At 43.2% G+C, this 19273-nt stretch overlaps 1 protein-coding gene across 1 annotated transcript in view; it reads left to right on the forward strand.

Moving 5' to 3' along the window:
* The first annotated feature begins 5225 nt into the window (after positions 1-5225).
* Positions 5226-19273, forward strand: part of grin2da (glutamate receptor, ionotropic, N-methyl D-aspartate 2D, a) — a 116705-nt gene continuing 102657 nt past the window's right edge. Inside the window, exons 1-4 of the mRNA XM_041955926.1 lie at positions 5226-5469; positions 5551-5735; positions 7899-8036; positions 14451-14717. Coding sequence (XP_041811860.1) covers positions 5226-5469; positions 5551-5735; positions 7899-8036; positions 14451-14717 — 834 coding nt within the window. The remainder of the gene's footprint in view (positions 5470-5550; positions 5736-7898; positions 8037-14450; positions 14718-19273) is intronic.

Below are 19273 nucleotides of genomic sequence, written 5' to 3' on the forward strand. Positions count from 1 at the left end.
TTTTCGCTGCAGGTGCTTGGTGCCGACTAACGCGCCTTGTTTTGTGCTCCTGCAGCTCAATCAGTACACGTGATATCTTCACAGGGAATATTGAGGTAAAGAAGTCGGCAGCCATGAATACTGCATGTCCTCCACTGAGCTGCAGCTGAAGGTCTTAGATTTTCTCCATAATTTCACCTTCTCCATAATGTGCATTAACAATGAGCGCTGACTCACTCATGCTCCTGTTAGTTCTTCTGTTTGAGAACAACACGCGGCTCCTTCTGAAGCTATAATTCATTTCCGTGATCCTCCTGCAGTTCTGCCTTTTCCATCACTGACAGTATTGCACGATCACAAATTCTCAATCACAATTTCTCCCTCAAGAGTGATAGATCAGAGTGCTGTCTCACTCTTACTGTGTTATCACCACTCCATTTGCCCCAATTTCTAACCTAAAGCCGAAAACAACAAAGACATTTCAAACCTCTTTCTGGAGGTTGATGAAAACTATTCTAGGAAACAGATGAAATCACTGACTGAGATGAGGTTATTTAGGGGTTTAAAGTGGATACACCTCAAAACTTATTGAAAGTATTGAACATACCGAACGAGACTGATGGTATTTTTAAAGTGTAAAAGGATCTGAGAGTTAATTTTTCTGCTTAATATACTACTGGGACTGCTTTGCTCTCATTTATCACTCAGAAAATCTGCTTTCCTATTTTAGCAGTTCAATACTGCACTAATCATACTGCATCAGTGGACGAGGCCTTAATATTTACTGAAAGATGCTCACAGTAAGGAAACAGATGCTAGGCTAGCTGGGTCACATGACATTTATAATACATACTATGATGTAACATGTTATCTATAGAGTCACGTTTATTAGATGCTTGAAAGGTTGGTGCATTAATCTCTTAGTCTCTTATTCTTCTCTTTGTACATTGAGCAATTTCTGTTGAAGTCGAGCGGTTTCTGTCGATTGGGGTTATAAACTAGACGCCTTCGCACGGTGGAAATATTACAGGAAGAGATCGGAGAATCAGAGACAAAGAGATTCTTTGGGACAGCTAATGAAGAGGCCGTTCAGATAAAATATCTCGTCTCATCAATAAACTTGACAGCTATGTTAGGCATGCGTGTAAATATTGTATTCGGATAATGGTGGTTGTTAGTACCGTCCTCCAGCTACTGAATCTTTTCTGACACATGATGTGACACGACACCAGTCGGCGATTATATCAGCCTTGTGCTGCCATATTGTGTGTGGAAGAATGAAGTAAGTTTCACAACGCTCGTGGCCACATCGTGTCACGTGTTCACTAAATAGCACCTGACAAGACAAAATGACCGATGGAGCGCGGCAGTGAAGCTGTGCTCCATCTCCTTTCATTCATGCTTTACAAGACGCTCTCTCTCCCCAGCTGTGTGGCAGTGTCAGCTGACTAGCAACGTCCAATCATGCACATGCAGCGTTCAAATGCTCATGCTAACAGATTTTGCTGCTGCGGCTGCCTCCACCAACCAGACCTCCTCCTTAGTTCACTCAGGATTTTGTTTTATTAGCTGAGATCTAATGTGTCATTTGCTGGAAGTCAGTTCCTCCACTTAAACCCTGACTAAGGTGCTTTCTTTGATGCTGTTCAGTCATAATTCCTGTGACCACTTACTGCCATTAAGGCCAGAGCCTTTCAGTTTTAATCTATATTTAATCTGTTCTCATTACCACCTCCATAATCAAATACCGCCGTTCCTCGGCGTCTCATACACACACGAGATACCTTTCCCTGGGTTTAGGAAAAGATCACGGTTTGGGTTAAAATAAGTATGTAAAGTAAGCAGAGCAACAGGTCCAGGGTGGACTCTTGGGAGCTGTAGGGCTGAACAGCAGGGACGGTCTGCCGAGGTGTAAGTGGCAGATCTGAGTCTTTGTGTGATTGGCTGAGGGCAGACAGGTGTGCTGCAGCCAGAGCAGAGCGTCACCAGCTGCATCTCATCCTGTAATGAAGCCTCCTACAGACACCCAGGCAGACAGGGAGGAAGAGAGGCAGAGGCAGAGAAGGACTAACATACAAGTGGGGGCTATTCCAGCTGCTGACCAACATCAGTGCTCCTGTCACTGGCACCAAAACAAGCATCATGTCCTGCGTTAATGAGGTATGTTACTGTTCCGTCCTTGTCGGGGACGCATCAGCGTTTACACTACAAACGATATGAGGTCGCATGTGTCCCAGACCACCTCGGCAAGTGGTTTGAGGGATCGGATCACAACACGTCCTGATGCAAACAGGGTCAAGAGAGGAGTGCCTGAGACACCTGGAGGGGGAAACATAAAGAAACACCAGGGGAAAAGTGGGACACGGCTGTAACCACGAGAGCAATGCTGTTAAACTACTGTAACATTTGATCTAAGTGGAAAAAAACCTACTCTCTGCACTCCCTCAACTTCTGCTGAGGTGCCTTCAAGCAAGACGCTTAACCCCGGACTGCTAGCAGTAAGTAGGTGTTTTTGTAAGTGCTGGGCAGCTCCCAGATCAGTGGAAGGAACCCTTTAGGCTACTGCAGCTTCCAAAAACACATTTCTGATCAGGTTCTTCCACTTCGAGCAACTTACCACCAGCTGGAAATCTTCTTTTTACTGACCTCCAGCGGCTGAAGCTGTCAGCGTGCTGAAGTGAAGGAGAAGTTATTATAAGGGTGTGTGGGTCGGCGTGTGGTCTTTGACATCGCTGATACATGATGATGATGGAGATGCTGATGGCTTTTTCAGTATTTGTCCAGCCTACATGAACTTACAAGATAACATAAATTAATATAAACCAGATCCAGAACACCAGTTACTAATTCACTCAAGTCGCATAATCAGACTTCACGTCATCATGTCTACTGCAAAATTCAGACATTTTTATGAAGCTTATGTAATTGTAGCCCACAACAATAAAAAAAAATATAGTAAGAATAATTACATATCGCACCTTGCCTCTTAACTATAGTTTTAATAATAACAAAATAAAGCATTTTTTTCTTAATCTGTGCATGTGCACTGTCAACAGAAGACGACAGATTTGAACAAACAACAAATAACTTGAAACAATTAGATGAGGTAATCAGCTTTCCAGATTGGTGTTAAAATACTCCCTACACTCTGTGAAATACTGATTATTATATTCAGTGGAGCCTGTGATCTTTCTTCACTACACATCCTGGAGATAACTTTTGAATCAAACAGAACTGCTGGTGCTCATGCATCCTCCTGTGAGAGGAGGCTCTAGAAGATTTAAAAGATTTCATCATCAGCATATAGACTGATTCAATGTTGTATTACACACCAAATATTCACTGACTCCTCTGTGTTGTAATATAGATTTTAAATCAAATTATCAAAATATGGCAGAGCTTGTAACATTTAGATCCTACACATTTTCCCATTGGCTGTAAAGTGCAATAAATTTAAAGCATGCCCAGTTGTATCATCGTTGCACATAAGCAGTGGTGGGAAATCAAGGTAAAAATCCTAATTTTCCGCAGGATTCCTGAGTCAGCTGTGGAAAATGATTTTATTTTATTTGCCTCTTAAGCTCAGTCAGAACATTTGGTCATTATTCCAAATTGTGCACAGATTGCTTTCCATTACCAAGAATCATCATATACTGTAGCAGAGTCTCATTGTTCAGATGCTGATACGCTGCTCATCCTGGTTTGTCTCTGCTGCACACAAACACTGTGTGAACCTTCCTCGGCCTCTCTCCTCTCTCTCTTCGTATGCAGGGCATTTTGTACCCTTTGCTTTGCTCTCAGATACAAACACACTCTGCATCAGCAGCTGAATCTACACTGCAGCCACCCCTCGCCTCTCCTCCTACCCCTTCGTCACCTGCAGGACTTCCTCTGCTTCTTCATTCTGCTTGTTCTCACTGTTTATTCGCTGTGGTCCTGCTCCCCCGGGTGCGTCCACGCGTTGACATGCTGCGACACGGCCCTCAGTCTGTGCTGGATTGTGGGAAAGACTAAATTTGTTAGAAATGAAAACCTCTCTTCTGAACTTTATCTCTCGGAGGAAATGGCCTGACCTGCATACTGTGCTTTTTTCCCCTTCTGCTGGCTTTTCCAGCCAGAAACAACTTGTTGTGTCTGGATTCCAAACTACACACAACTAAGGCACAGTGTGTTTTCATAAATAACGTGTTCATTATCTCACGACTAATCATATTTGCTTTATGTATTAGTCTCCAGGGCAGTGTGAGAAAGAGAAGTTTAGTTTCAGTTTTAATTCAGATGATATATTAGAATCTGTAGAACGTAGTTTAATAGTTGCGTCTGACATCACCTGTACATTAACCAGCGTCTTGTATTTATTTAACTAATTTAACAGAGTATTTCTTCCACACCTGACACAGTTTGAAAAAACATATTTAGCTACTGACAAACAACCGTAAGTTATCATAGCTTGAAGTCCTGACTGCAAAATTATTCAAATCACATTTAACGGTAGTGATGCGTCTTACCTCTAGCGACTCTGCTGTCTTCTCATTGGTCCGCAGATCTTCCTAAAAAATTTAATTTTTTAACAACTTTTTACATTTTTTTTAAGATTATCCTCGAGTTTAATTCTGTAAGATTGCAGGAATAAAAAAATGCTTCTCTTCAGAAATCGCGTACTTACAATATCATCGTGTATTTAAAGCAGGGCTAATCTGCCTAATAAACAGCAATCACTCTGGAGTTTTTGCGCTGCACTCTGACAAATCTGTTAATTTACATTGTTGCCCTATTTAATCCTAAATGTCAGCAGGATTTAATTATCAGGAATGTAAATAGAATTATGTTTACAGACTTCCAGGACGTCTGAGGAGGATGAGTAGGTGCAGCGTGTGTCATTTATTGACACTGTTAACTGGACAAATGTGCTTTATACCGGCTCCATGAATCACCTGTCCCGGTCAAGAGGCACATGCAGATATAACAAAGAAAAAGAAGTGATTGGCTGAAACTCGTCGTGTGGTTAGAGATAAGAAATGTGACAGCAGAGTGATGAGACAGTTATTAAATCTTCCTCTCCTCTCTCTCTCCTCTCTCTCTCCTCTCCAGGGTGTCCTGTCCTCATCAGGTGAAGCACTGTGAGCCCCTCTCCTCCCTCCCTCCTCCCCCACAGACGTCACCCACTACCCCAGAATTCCTAAATCCCACCTGGCCACACCTGCCAAACCCCATCCGACAGCTGCCACTGGCCCTCCCTTTACCCCATGGTGGCCCCAAGGCCCGCCCTCTCATTGCTATTGGCTGTCCTGGCCTGCACGGGGCCCGCGCGCCCCTCGCCCCCCCTGCTGCTCCGGCCCCGGGAGAGAGAGAGGGACTCGGGTGGCGTCAACATCGCCGTGGTCCACTCTGGCTCCTCCCTGCTCCCGGAGACGGCGGTGGTGGGAGGTGCGGGGGTCGGCGAGCTGGGGCCGGGGCCTGGAAACGGACCGGGAGGAGGTGGAGGTGGAGGTGGAGGAGGAGGAGGAGGAGGAGGAGGAGGAGGAGGAGGAGGAAAGGGAGTTACGGATACAGCTTTGTTGGAAGGAGCAGCTGCGATGGCTTCGTTTTCCTCCTCCTCCTCCTCCTCGTCATCCCTGTCGCTGGCCGCGCTCGTGGGGGAGACGGTGATGACGCCATCGGGTCAGGCCAACGTCATCTACCTGGCTGTGAACGAGAGCAGCCCGGGCAGCTTGCTGCTGCAGCTGTGTGAGCTGCTGGCCACCACACCACTGCAGGTAGACATGACGTCACAGACACCACCCACGTGGCACAGTCCTCTTCATCACCTCACTGCTGCGTTTCTTCAAAGTTTGAACAGAGCAAAGTGCAGAATGGAGAATGACAGTTGCTAATTGGCCGTAACTCAATCAAATACTGACATATTGCCTGTAAGAAAAAACGTCAGTGATGCTCCCTCATAAGACTCTGACCTGTTGATAACTCCTGACTAACTGCAGCCTGTGCTCGTTTCGACAGGGTAGGCACAATAAAAGCACTTTGACCATACGCTTAAATCTCTGTGACTGAGTGGGGTTGCTTATACGCAGCAATAAACGCTCCTGTAGCATTAGCTGTAGCTCTGGTACAGTCTGAATCTGCACCGAGGGGCTGCGTGAACGCCGTGGGGACAACGACTCGCCCTCCAGTCTGTTTTTGTTCTGTTCCCTAATCGACGCATTCGGGTGATGTGACCGCCTTCATGACACGAATCCACAGACGCGCTCGACTTCTGCTGAACAACGTCGACATACAGTTTTCGTTTGATCCGCTAACTGTTCCCTGACACTAACTGCACTGCTAACATACAGTGCATCTAAATGTCACGGGAGGATCCTGCGGCTCTGGTCGCTCGCATGTGTTTGCCATTCGGATGGCAGCATCAGTAGATGAGCTTGCCTGACCAAAGAAACCGGTCGCTCTAGAATTTGCGTTCTGCACGTGCAAGCGCGTAACACGAATAGAGTATTTTGAGAGTAATTGTTTGGATCACAGGATGTACCAAACTGAGGGATTCGTAAGCCGAACTGAACTTCCTGTTTGAACGGTTTAGGGCGGATACATGTGGGTTACGCAGGGTTTCAGACCATATTTGAAAGTAAGCTTTACTTGAAGCATACTGAAGTTTTCATTCACTCTGTCAGACCATTAACATGTTGTTTGTTGGCATGGTTTGCTTCTTCTGTTCCTTAAAAGCTGTCCCTTCATCCATTCATGCTCATCTTTCATTGTGCAGTTTGTCACTCGTTCATTCATAGTCTGAGACTTGTGGATGGGAGCAGATCTGAGCCTCAACTCTGAGAGCTGCTTGTGATCACGCTGACCGAGGTAATGAAACACACCACTCTTCATTCATTTACTCATTCATATACTCATTCATTCATCCATTCTTCTATGAAACATCTATATTATTTATCTATCTGTCTAAACTTTCTTGCTGTTTATCTGTTTTCATAAAACGGTGGACATTCCTCAGATCAAGCATGATATTAACTCTTAAGTAACACTTGCTATCTTACTTCAGGTCCTGTCTGTAGCCTATTTGCATATCAAATGCTTCCCTGTGAGAATTGGGCTGTCATCCACACTTAACTTCAATTTGCTCAACCTGAATTGCTACAGGAAAACAAGCGTAAAGACTTCAAGCCGGCCTCAAATCACGATTGCTCCTCCATGTATCATTACAGAAAGTAATGGCCAGTGCCAGAACTTCACGCGCTTACCCAGAATTTATTACCGCTGCTGACAGCTCGTACTCGAAAGGCAATCACGACAAAATCCCGCTCACCAAAACGTTCAGACAAAACACGGCTTGTCTGCGGCAGCGGTTCAGCTTGTTTTCAGCAGCCACGCCTGTTCGTGAGCCCGTGAAGGAGCCGAGGTGGCCCGTAAGCCCGGAGCTTATCTGTTGTTTCTGTGGTGTAAAGCAGCTTAAGCTGTATAGCTACAACACACAGCCGTCTCCTGACAGGATGCCAGTCCACTGCAGGGACTTAACTCTGATTGTATCTCTGTGAACATTGATTGCCAATCGGAGCAGCACAAGAGTCCCGTTTTTAAAAGCTTCCAACAGTTGTTTCATCTCTTCATTAAAGCTCTAAAAGTCTTCAGAAAGCTTCGGTTTCTTCAGCAGTGAGGTGTTTGTCAGCAGGGTGAGGAAATAAAGTCTTTACTGGAGGATCAGCTGGTGTCTCAAACGCTGCGAACGACACGTCGTTCAAATATATTTGGCTCACTTGTTCAGCCTTTAATTTATTCTCAGGGTGCATAAGAATAAAAGAACAGCAGCTTTGATGCATAAAAGTCTGTTGAGAAGCTTATGAAACCGTGTTTCAGCGCGGCTGATGTAATGCCGTTTGTCTGAGTCCTTTGTTTCATTGTGCAACCTGTTTTACTTCCAGGGTTTGGTGTTTGAGGAGGAGAGGCCGCCGCCGCCGAACCGCGCCCCTCTGGCCCCCATGCTGGAGTTTGTCTCCGCCCAGACGGGGGTTCCCGTGGTTGCCGTGGGGGGAGGGGCCAGCCTGGGACGGGAGCCACAGGTAAAAATGGATTACTTAACGTTGCATCATCAACCTTTTTTCATTTGGACTGAAGCAAGAACTATCTGTGGGTGAAATGCACACTGCAAGAAATACAAAAGGGGCTGAATATTTACCTCGTGACCTCCTTTCTGAGGTGGGATTTCTTGGATTTCATAACATTAGAGATTAGAAATATTGTTTCAGTAAAAAAAAAGTGGAGCTGTCCTTTAACTTGAAGGATTGTTATGGATGAGTTATGGATTAAGTTAATTGGGGTGCATGGAAACTTTTAATATTTAATTTGAATTACAAATAATTAAGAATTAATTTTCAAGCAAGAAATAAAGACAGGAATAGTACATCCCCGCCAAAATGAAAGCATCATTAATTATTTTTTTGCCACTTGGGGGAAGCGAAACAAGCTGTAAACAGAACATTAGCATATTATGACTTCATGTAGTTTTTGTGGTGAACTTGTTAGCTAGCAGTTGTCTATTTATAGATGTAGCAGCTGTGGAGCCATAGTGACATGTATTTGTAGGTGTGTTTTTGGCCACGGAAACATCAGGTTCTTCAGATTTTCAGCTCCACTATGTTCACCCGCTCATCGCTAACTTTACTTGTCTGCTGCTGTGGTGCAGGAAGCAAACAGTGGTTTTATTATAGAGAAAATGATGAGGTAAAAAATGGTACATAGAGCTGAGGGGAACTGCAGTCAGGTGATGAGTTTATCACAGAGCAAACCCCTTTACACATCACATATACTCATTCGATCTATTGTCAATATAAATGATGATAAAAATGAGAAATAGGTGTATTAGAGCAGCTTTAAGAGCAGCATGGGGGCTTTAGGTAGATGTGCCAGCAGTAGTTATTCCAACTGTTTTTTACCCTGCATTAAGTCCTCATCGTAGCAAGAGCTGGCACAGACTTGAAGCAAGGCTCCTTTTTTCATGCTCTTCACAAAAATATACATTTGAGCTCCGGTTGTGATAAAGTCGTGTTGATGTATAACAGTGGCTCTCTGTCACAGAAGACGATGCTTCATAGTTTTGGTACCAGAAATGGCAGCAGAGTGAAGAATCTATCATTTCTTTCCGACTGAAGTCCCTTGTAGGATATAGTTATTTTGTAAATGCTAAACATTTTAGAGAACATGCTGCTCTGACCTCATCGCTAAGACGTAATGAGGAAGAGGAAAATGTAATTTTTTCAGAACTGGTCCAGTTCTGTCACTGCTGCTAAGCTCATCAGGAGGATGTGCAGGATGTTTTTTACTGCGCGCTGTTTGAGTATTGCAGTCGTCCAGTGCAGCACTACAGCTCATACGACAGAGAGTTTCATCAACATCACCGTTCATGTGCTGGTGATGTTTGTTTTTTTGGACAGACGGAAACCAGAGTTTCATTGTCGGAATTCACACCTCTGTTAATCACAATGACTGCGGCGTCACCGTGTTTTTAACTGATGCTTGCCCATTGTTACGCACTAATTAACGGGTATCAGCTCTTCAGCTGGCTCATCTGTGTGTGACAAAAGGTAATGTTTTGCTGACAGACATTAGCGATAAGTAGATGAAGCTAACAAAGCAGTTTAGCGTGACAGGTGAGATGTTTAATAAGTGGGCCAGTTTGTGTTAAGTGGCTCATCTTGATAGTTTGATGTGGTTATTGTGATTTCTACAGAACTGTACCTTCAGCCACGGTAACAGCTGATGTAACCCAGCTTGCCACTGAGCTGTCACAGCATCTGAAAACGTTCGTTATCAGGAGCGGCTGTGTTTATGGTGGGGGGTGAGTGCGCTTTGAAGTCGCACAAAGTGCAGAACTACCTTTGCTCTGGTTAGACTCAGTGAAGTTGCTTTGATTGGACCTACATCTCTACAACGGAGACCAACTGCTTCAGGGACAAAACAGATAAGACATTACTGAGCCACGGGTATTTTTACTGATTGAGTTAAACCTAGAATTTACTAGATTGACAAGCAAAAAGAAACTAAAAGGACATACAGAACCAGTCTAAGCTTTGGAATCACCTGCTCCAAAAGCTTGACTCTGCACAGTCAGATGGCTGAGAGGACTATTATATCTATGAGTAGCCTTTCATGCTTTTAGTTTGCAGAAAGTCCTCTTTACAAAGAAATGTTCTCTTGTATCAAGGGTTTGCAAAAAAAAAAAAAAAAAGAATGTTTTGTACATTAATTCTGACAATGCTGTTGAATGGTTCAACCAGACCGACAGTTTAAAGGGCAGAAAGATGCAAAGATACCTGAGTAACAGCTGGATAAGATATATGAAATCATCTGTTACTGGTGAAAGAAACTGGAATCTTAGCATCAAGATCTGTGCGGATTTAAATGAGATTAGGTTTCTCTTTCAGCATCAAATGCACAATGATGCCTGCAACAGGCTGGAATTCATAGGCTTGTTACTTTAGCAAAGCTATTGTCAAAAGAAATAGAAATAGACAGCTGGTCTGAAATTACCTGACAGGCCACATAGGACCACGAGGGAAGCTGTCCATAAAAACTGTTGGGAAAAGGGAACACCTTCAAAAAAAATACTTGGCAGGTGCCAAGGCTTCGGTGCTGTTCTGTGCTCTTCTTTCAATATAGAAATACTCTCCAGTTCTGATATAATTGATGCTCCAGCAGCATCTATGCTAACCTCTTTAGCAGCTGCCACATCTACACCACCCCAGCCTGTAGCTGCTGGTAGTTCCTCAGAGGATGCTGATCGGTCCGAATGCCACAAGCACGCAACATGAAGCCTGGGAAGATAGATTCTCGTGCTGCGTGATCTCGTGAATCCGGCCGCCTCACGAGGTCAGGTCCAGGGTCGGCACTGATGGAACTGGATCATGGAACGTCAGCTGAACCCACTATGGACTAACAAATCACAGGTTAAACCAATTCAGTCTGAGTCTGCAGAGGGACCAAGAACTAAAATACAGTTTCCCCAAATATTTAGAGCCAAATTGCACCATTGTGGTTCAGTAATGATCGAGGGTGGCATGCACTTTTCTGAACAGGAAAACTAATTGTATTCTTCCCTGTCATATAAAACTGTGGGGCAATTAACTGAATGGAACTTTTAATCATTTAATTATTCTTCTTTCTGGGCAAAACTATTTCAGATGTTCATAAAATGTTTGATATCTGAATTTATATTATTATGCTTGTATAGTCGTGATTGAAGGAAAGAAGAAAAATGTCAATATAATAGATAATTCCAAGCTTTTTCCAAGCTAATTCCAACAGTGGGCATACAAAAACGTAAAAACTAGGTAGTATGAACTGGGACAGACAGCTAGGCTAAGAAGATAATTTAGCACAGGTTGTCAGTCACCAGCAGAGTACTAGGGTTTGGCTTATCTCTCGTCTTTTCCACTGTGTTTGAGTCAAATGTTACTTAGCTGGAATCGCTCTGACTTTTTGACCCTGCCCGTTGGGGTTTAACACAACAAATAGGGCACTTTTGCCTCCGGAGTAGCGCTGCATTTGAGAAGTATTTGCATAACTAACCTCTAATGAGTCCTTAATTGCCTTTGGGACGCTGTTTCCTGATTCACGGCAAGAATCAATCAAGCTTGTGTCAACAGTGCTTCTAAATCTGTGACTTGGGACACGGCGTCAGTCATTCATTGTTCCTGGTGAGTGCTCACATGACAACAGTGCTAGCAGAGTATTTTATTTTAGCTCCAGCTTCCAAGGGGGCATGAAAATTTACTTTTATGTCTGAGCGTACACCACCACCACCGCCGCCGCCGCCGCTCACTCACTCCCAGCATGCTCCCTGTACACTCCACTCTAGGCTGGGTTAAGAAGAGCAGACAAGCTTACATCATGAATCAGGCTGACGCTGGTTTGATATTTGACCCAGTTCAGTGCAGCATAACCTGAGGTGAGCCCCGTCGACTTGGGAGAGCAGCTCGATACTCCCTCAAGTTTCCTCTTGATCATTAATTTAAACACATGCTCGCCGCCTCTTTGTTTTATGTTCAAAAGATGCTAAATAATTAATTGTTAACAACACTGCTGAAAACTTTGGACAATGGCTGAAAAAAAGTGCACAGACATATGCGCCCTGTCGTGTTAAGTCCTTTGCTGTCTTTCAGCGTTAAGCTCACATTCAGTCCGACTCTCAACCTATATGGATTACTCCCTCCTGCTCCTTTGTTCTAGTTTTAAGAAAAATACAAAAGAAGAAAAGCCAAAAGAAATGAATTCCTCTTTCAGCCAGCGAGCGGCTCATCTACCCAGATTAAATGTGACTGGAGCAGCAGAGAGGAAGGCGATCATTGTTTCTTTCATTGACACTGAAAGCCTTATTCAGAAGCCAAGGACTTTTTTGACAGGCAGACTGTGTTATTCCTCCGAGTGTTCTCTCTCAGTAAAACTGAAGTCAGTCAGCCACCGGGCAAAGAAGAGAGCTGATCTGGATGAGAACTAGCTTAGACTGCAGTTGTAGCCTATGGATACACCCACACTCTAACATAATTGGGAGACTTACAGTATGCACGCACCAATCCCTGAATTGTGTACATAGTGTGCAGTTTACAGTGGATGCCAGAGCAGGAAGTTGTGCAAGCAGCAAGGTGAATTTCTGCTTTGTGTTACTCGTGACCTACTTTGACTTTGTGGCGTGAATAAACACGAACGATCAACCCGTGAATATTTGCCCTTTTGAGGGCACGAGAGGTGTAGATACCAGCGCCCACACACGGCTACAGGCAGCCTGTCCTCCACATCTGGTTCAATGTCAGGATGTCAGTGACGTTCAGAATTTCAATGCTGATCTCGTGAGGCTCCCGTGACACAGTTGAAAAATTTCAACTAAAGGCAAACGGTGTGAATGGCGTCACATGCATCGCACCGCCTGTTGCCCGCCTTTGCATTGACCTTGTATGTAATCGCACCGTGGCTGCCTGTACTAGAGACAGTTAAGTAGCACATACCAGTACATAACTCTCCTTGTACATGACTAGTAAAACATTAAAGCTTATTAATAAACCTGATACCATTTAACTTTGTAGAGTACAGACAAATTGTGATTCAAACAACGCAACTTCCCTCCAAATTAAGCCATTATATCCATTATTAATAGTCATGTAAACAATTAGTTAATAAGATTAAGTTAAGTTAAGCTCTCCCTTGAAAAATGCATATTTTTATTACTGTATTGCAGTATTACTACAGTTTTTTTTTTTGCAGAATTAAGAGAGCACAGCTCAGTGTCTCTGTAGTAAAAAGATCAAGATTGATCAAGATCGAGATTGTCTTTATTGTCATTGAGCATAGCATGTCAATGAAATTTGCATTGCAACCCCCGTGTTCGAAACAAGATAATAAGAAAGATAAAATAATGATACTAGAATAAAATAAACATGCAGTAAAAATATGCGTAAATGCAATAAAATATACTAAAACAATAAAAATGTAAAAATGTATATACTGTGTAAGATTTAGTTAACAATTTAGTTAAGCATGTGTGTACTTAAATGTTAAGTACACAGAAGGTGCAGGTGGAGGTGAAGGTGGACAAGTGACACGTTTCACTGCTGAAATGTGTCATTGTAACATCAAATAAAAAGAAAAGCTATTGTTAAACCCACAGTCAGTGTGATCTGTTAGCCACTAGCTCACACAGTCAGTGCAGGTCAGCCGACAGTAAACATGCGAGCGTGTTAGCTTGCTAGCGGAAGCACTAACTCGGCTGCCCCTCTTGGTCATGTGACCCTCACCTTGCAGCAGCCTGTCAGACACCATAGCTGTTTTCGGCTCTGTATCACCCTCCCCTCGCTATTCCTTGTGTTTGAGGTAATTATAAATACTATTAGAAAGTACCTAAAATATGCATGTTTTCTACTTTTATGTAATTGAAGAGTTTGCTAACTAACTAGCTAAGTTGGTGTTTTAGCTAGCATTGCAGTGCTACTGCTGAACTCATGGTTGTGTTGTAATGTCTTCCTGTTAATTTCTTTGCTTTAAGAAGTCGCAGTTCAAATAAATCAGACATAAATGAAAGCACCGGCCAGATTTCTTCGTGCTGAGGACCACTGAGAATGTGAATGAGATATATGTATATATATGTATATATGACATATGTGTTTGATACAGGTGTGTGTAGGTTTTTCTGTCACTCTCTGCAGTTTGCATCCTGTACTAGAATTAATGTTGCTTTTTTTACTAACCTTGAATGACAGCTATGTTTTTTTCACGATTTGAGCATTATTTTTAAAGCTCCTGTCTCTTATGATAACCTTAAACCAGCCAAAGCAGTTGCTGAAATCTCAGAGTGCTGCATGTTGCTAAAACAGCTCCAACGACTGAAAACAGTGATTTGTTCTAAGCCTTTCTTGAGGGTTACCTTCCTCCATATTGTACAAACTGTAGCAGTTAAGTGAGTTCATGTTGTCTCTCCTTGTTTTCAGGAAAGCGGCTCTATCTACCTCCAGTTCACCTGCTCCACCTCGCTCCAGCTTGAGGTCATCTTCGAGGTGCTCGAAGAGTACGACTGGACCTCCTTTTCTGTGGTGACCACCCGTCACCACGGCTACGAGGACTTCCTGGCGATGGTGGAGGGAATGACGGACGGTTCGTTCATCGGCTGGGAAAAGAAAAGCGTGGTGGTTCTGAACGTGACGGACGACCCCGGCGGGGCCCGAACCAAACGACTACTCAAAGACAACGAAGCCCAGGTGAGGCGAGGCAGCGCAGATGCCAGTTTACTGTTGTTTCCTGCTGTGCACAGGTGTCAAAGGATAAAGGTAATTTCTCGTGTGTCAGGTCTTAAAATAATTATTTTTCTAAAAAGCTATGACATTCAATATGATCTTGAGAAATCAGTGTTTCCGCAACACCTGTCCCTCATCTTGACGAGCAGTCTACCTTGGAATGACTTCTCTTGTAGCCTGAAGCTCAGCTAGCTGACATCTGAAGAGGCTCCACAGACCTTGAAGAAGCAGTTGATGACAAAGATCCTTTCCTCCACCTCGTCCCCACAGAAAGAGAAAATGATACTCAACCTGAAAGTTTATCTTTTAAAAAGTTCATTTGAGTTTGTCAGGAGGATTTTGTTATGTACTCACAGAATCACAGACAGACTGTGGTACCATATATAAATCTACAAGATATACAAAAAAAAAGGTTGTTTTTAAAGTGGCAGGATCATTCTGCATTAATTGAATAAATGAACGTATGAACTTGGTTTAAGAAAAGAACAGAAACAAGTAAAATCCCGTAAGAAAAATCAGCATTTTTTCTAACTCTTCTAGCCTGAAACTGACATCACTGTGCACTTTTGTTTGATTGCCAACTCGCAACGTAATACATGTGTCCATGTTTGTAGTTAGGAAGCGAAGCCAGTGAGTTAATGCAGTTTAAAAAGACACGCTTTGATTGGCTGCAGGCTAACTAACTGATGTGCAGATAGGAGAAACCAAATTTCAAAGTGATATAAATTTCTCCCTTTTGAGTTTTCTTCTTTATGCTATAGCAGAAAAAAAAAACATGCAATTTAATTTCAGTTGGACCCTAAAAGCTCGATAGCTCAGGTTAATCAACTTTGCCAGATCATGCACAGTATCTGCAGCGCTCTCTTTGCCCCCTCACCACAGTTATGACATTTTAAGTTATTTCTTCAGACATTTTAACGTTTTAAATTGGTCCCTCGTTTGCAGTGAAAGCCTTATTTAGGGAGGTTGACTGAGGACACACTATTCATTTACACTGAAACCCGGGGGACCACTAACACACACACACACGATCACACACACCTGAGAGCTGCACTGAGCTGCTCTCCACAAACACCGAGCGTTGCTGAGGGACACTTCGGTCGTGCTTCAGGCCACTTGTGGTGAATTGTTCATGACGTCAGCAGTGTGCACGCGGCTTATTGTTGTTGAAACTAAACCAGGAAATGTAGAGTAAAAAGATGTAATGCTGCTGAGTCCAAATGTTTTTTAGAACATTTCTTTGAGTGGACACGTTCAGTTTCAGGAAGCAAAACCTGGTCCAGGGTGCTAAAGCTCAAAGTGTGTCTGCCCATCCCCCCAAATTTATCACTGCGCCCAATGAACATCACAAGTCTTACAAGCCTACAAACATAAACGTGCATAATTTTAAGATGAGTTCGAATAAATATGATAAAATCAGCTCACCCTCCTAAGAGGTTCTGACTGGTCAACATCAGCTTTCAGAAAGTGACCAGTTAGAGCGGGAAAGTGTTTTAAAGGTTGTTTTCAGTGGAAGAAGAACACAGGACACAGAGAGGAAGAAAAGTACTTTTTCTCTGAGCATATTCTGGCTGGGTTTTTTTGTGTGTGGTATCTTTGCTCGTGTCCCTGCGGTAAAACACTGCTGCTACACCAGTTTCCCACTTAAAGACCCCTCATGGATACACCTCATTGCTGTTTTGGCAGACATTATTGTGAGCTTTGCACTGCCTTTACTTATTTTCAGCTAAATAACGCTCTGGAGTTTTGCTCAGCAGCCTTAAAAATGCAGCTTTGAAATGAATCAGACTCCGCTCATCAGAGTGTACAGTGACCCATTGAGAGCAAACTTTTTCTAACCTTTAACAACCTTTTTTTTTTAGTATTAGGGCTGGTAACCATAAAAGCTGCAGAGAAACAACATAGCCTCGAATAAATGGACGGTAACGGCAGAATGGACGTTATCAGCGGTGACCTTCGCTGTGGTCAAACACATCTGCAAGAGAGGAAGGAAGGAAGGAGGATGGAAGGAGTTTTTGGGTGCTACGGGGTCTTTTCTCTTCCTTCTCCTTAACCCTCGTCTTTGCAGTATCTCCTCTCTCTCTCTCTCTCACACTGTACCCTTTTTATTCCTCGCTCTCATATTTTGCCGTTGTCAGCGTAAATGACCTTTGTCAAAATGAAATCCATGAAAGGGAGAAAGAGAAAGAAAGAAAGAGCGAGCGAATGGACCAAAAGCGAAAGGGCCAGAGTGAACACGATGTGATGTAACGCAATGAAAGTGATATGAAATGTTGAATAGTGAGGGAGTGAATGAACCCTTTTCTGGGATTTCGCTGTGGCGATGTGCAGTTCGATGGTTTTTTTTTTGAGAAGATGAGTCCGTACAGGTGCAGCATGTTTTAGATGATGGGTTAATGCATTTCTAGCCCTGCTAAATGAATGGCTGTACAGATGGAAATGCTGCTCTGATGGTCTGCCAGTCGGTCACGCAGTCCATCACTTTGGTCCAGACCAAAATATCTCAACAGCAGTAGAACCTCTTCCCAGCAGACATTTGGCCTTTCCAAAGCAGGAAAAGCACAGGTGGAATTAATGACATGAATGATGGCTGCATTCCTTTTAGGTGAGCCAGCTCTTAGTGGAATGGGGCCAACATTAATGTTGTTATTTACCACTTTGCTTGTCTCAATTTGACTACTCGTGCCGATGTCTGCCATGAAAAGGGTTTATCGGTGGATTACAATATAATTTTGTGCATTCATCATTCATGCATTCAGTTTGTGAAATATCTCAACATCTACTTTATAGATCGGCACAGAATGATGTGCAGGTCCTCATGGTGCCCAGATAATGTATCTTCAGGACTTTAGTGGTCTCCTGATCCTTCCTCCATCTATGTGGTTGTGTTTGTGTCCCTGAGACACTGAACCCTGAGTTAATGGGCAGGCTCTGCCACCATTGTTGTGTGAATGTGAGTGTGAATGGGTGCTTTGTCTGTTAAGGTAGAAAGGTGCTCTATAAATGCAAGCCATTATAGACGTTCCCATTAGCCTCAGCTGCACTGTGTGTTTTAGTGCTAATTAGCAAATGCTAGCGTGCTAACCCGCTAAACTGAGATGAAAGAAACCATACCTGCTTAGCATTGCCATTGTGAGCATGTTAGCATTTTGGATGGGGTTAGCATGCTGAAGTTAGCATTTAGCTCACAGCTCTGTACAGCCTCACAGATCCTCTAGCATGGCTGTAGACTCTCAGTCAAATCTGAATCTTCCAGTATGTTATGTGTCAATGATTTTGTAAATTCAATGATGTGGCTTGTTTTTCTTGGCAGTGACACTGGTGTTTATGACAAGCATTTGAGACAGTAAGACACAGTAACAGCGTTCAGTGTTCCTGATGTTTCTGACTGTGGTTTGAAGGCTTGTCTTAAATCCTGAGCCGCCTGCAGGTGTCAGATTTTATTTGAAAGCACTGATTGTTTTCAAAGATGCAACACGTACTGGAAATGTCAGGAACTACTTCAAACTTAACATTCTGATGCTAAAATTCATTCGTCAGCTGAGTTGGCTGCTTAACTCTTGTAAAATGGTCCTCACTGAAATGTCCACGTCCAAACCAGCAGCTGTAAACAAAAGGCAACAAGGCAAAGGTCAAGTTTTTGGACAGTCTCCAAGGACTCAATGAAATGATGCCCACTGGGTGTTGTGTTCCTCAGGTTCAGGGTCAGCGTCATCCATCTAAATTTGGTATTTTTAAAACAACATTTGAGCACATGTCCTTGGAAAAAATAGCTTATTGTATCTGAATGGGACTTTAAGGACCAGTGTGCTTTGGAAGCATCTGCCTCATTTCCTGTCTCCTCACACAATTCTTGGGTCATCTGAAAGTCCATCTGGTCTGCGACTGTATCATTCAGTATGTTCCAGTCCTTCCTCCTTCATTGAAGATCAATGAATTAGCAGCCTTGAATGAGGAAGTATCAGAGCGTCCGATGCAAAAGTCTGTTGTTGTATCATCACAATCAAGAAATTCATTGAAGATTGGACCTCATGATAATAACAGGACAGCACATAACACAAAGCTAGTGTGACACCTGCCACTCCACCTGATTTAAGAGCTGTAGAACAGTTACTAAATCGACCTTTTGGAAGGATATTTTGTCAGAATCAATTTAAACGAATATTATGACTTTAGTTTTGAATACAAGAGAACAAAAGATGCGACAGAGGCGATCAGGTGATCCCGCTCTAGCGCCATCACAACTGAAGTGACCTCGGATGGAGCTGGAGCGGAAATATCAATATGTGTCCATGTTTCTTCTTGTCTTACATCTTTTCCATGTTTTTTTTTTTTTAACATCACAGTAGATAAGTTCAAAACAGACACGTTAATGCTATCTGCAAAATCTGTACATACGTACTCTAAAAGAAAACATCTCAGACGGAGAAGCACATTGCTGCCTTTAAGTGGGAAAGACTGAACTGAAGGGAAAAGACATCATTAAGACAGATCGCCTGCTGTTTTCGTGTCCTGTTGAG

Source organism: Chelmon rostratus, chromosome 16, assembly GCF_017976325.1.
Source record: "Chelmon rostratus isolate fCheRos1 chromosome 16, fCheRos1.pri, whole genome shotgun sequence".
NCBI classification, from domain to species: Eukaryota; Metazoa; Chordata; class Actinopteri; order Chaetodontiformes; family Chaetodontidae; genus Chelmon; species Chelmon rostratus.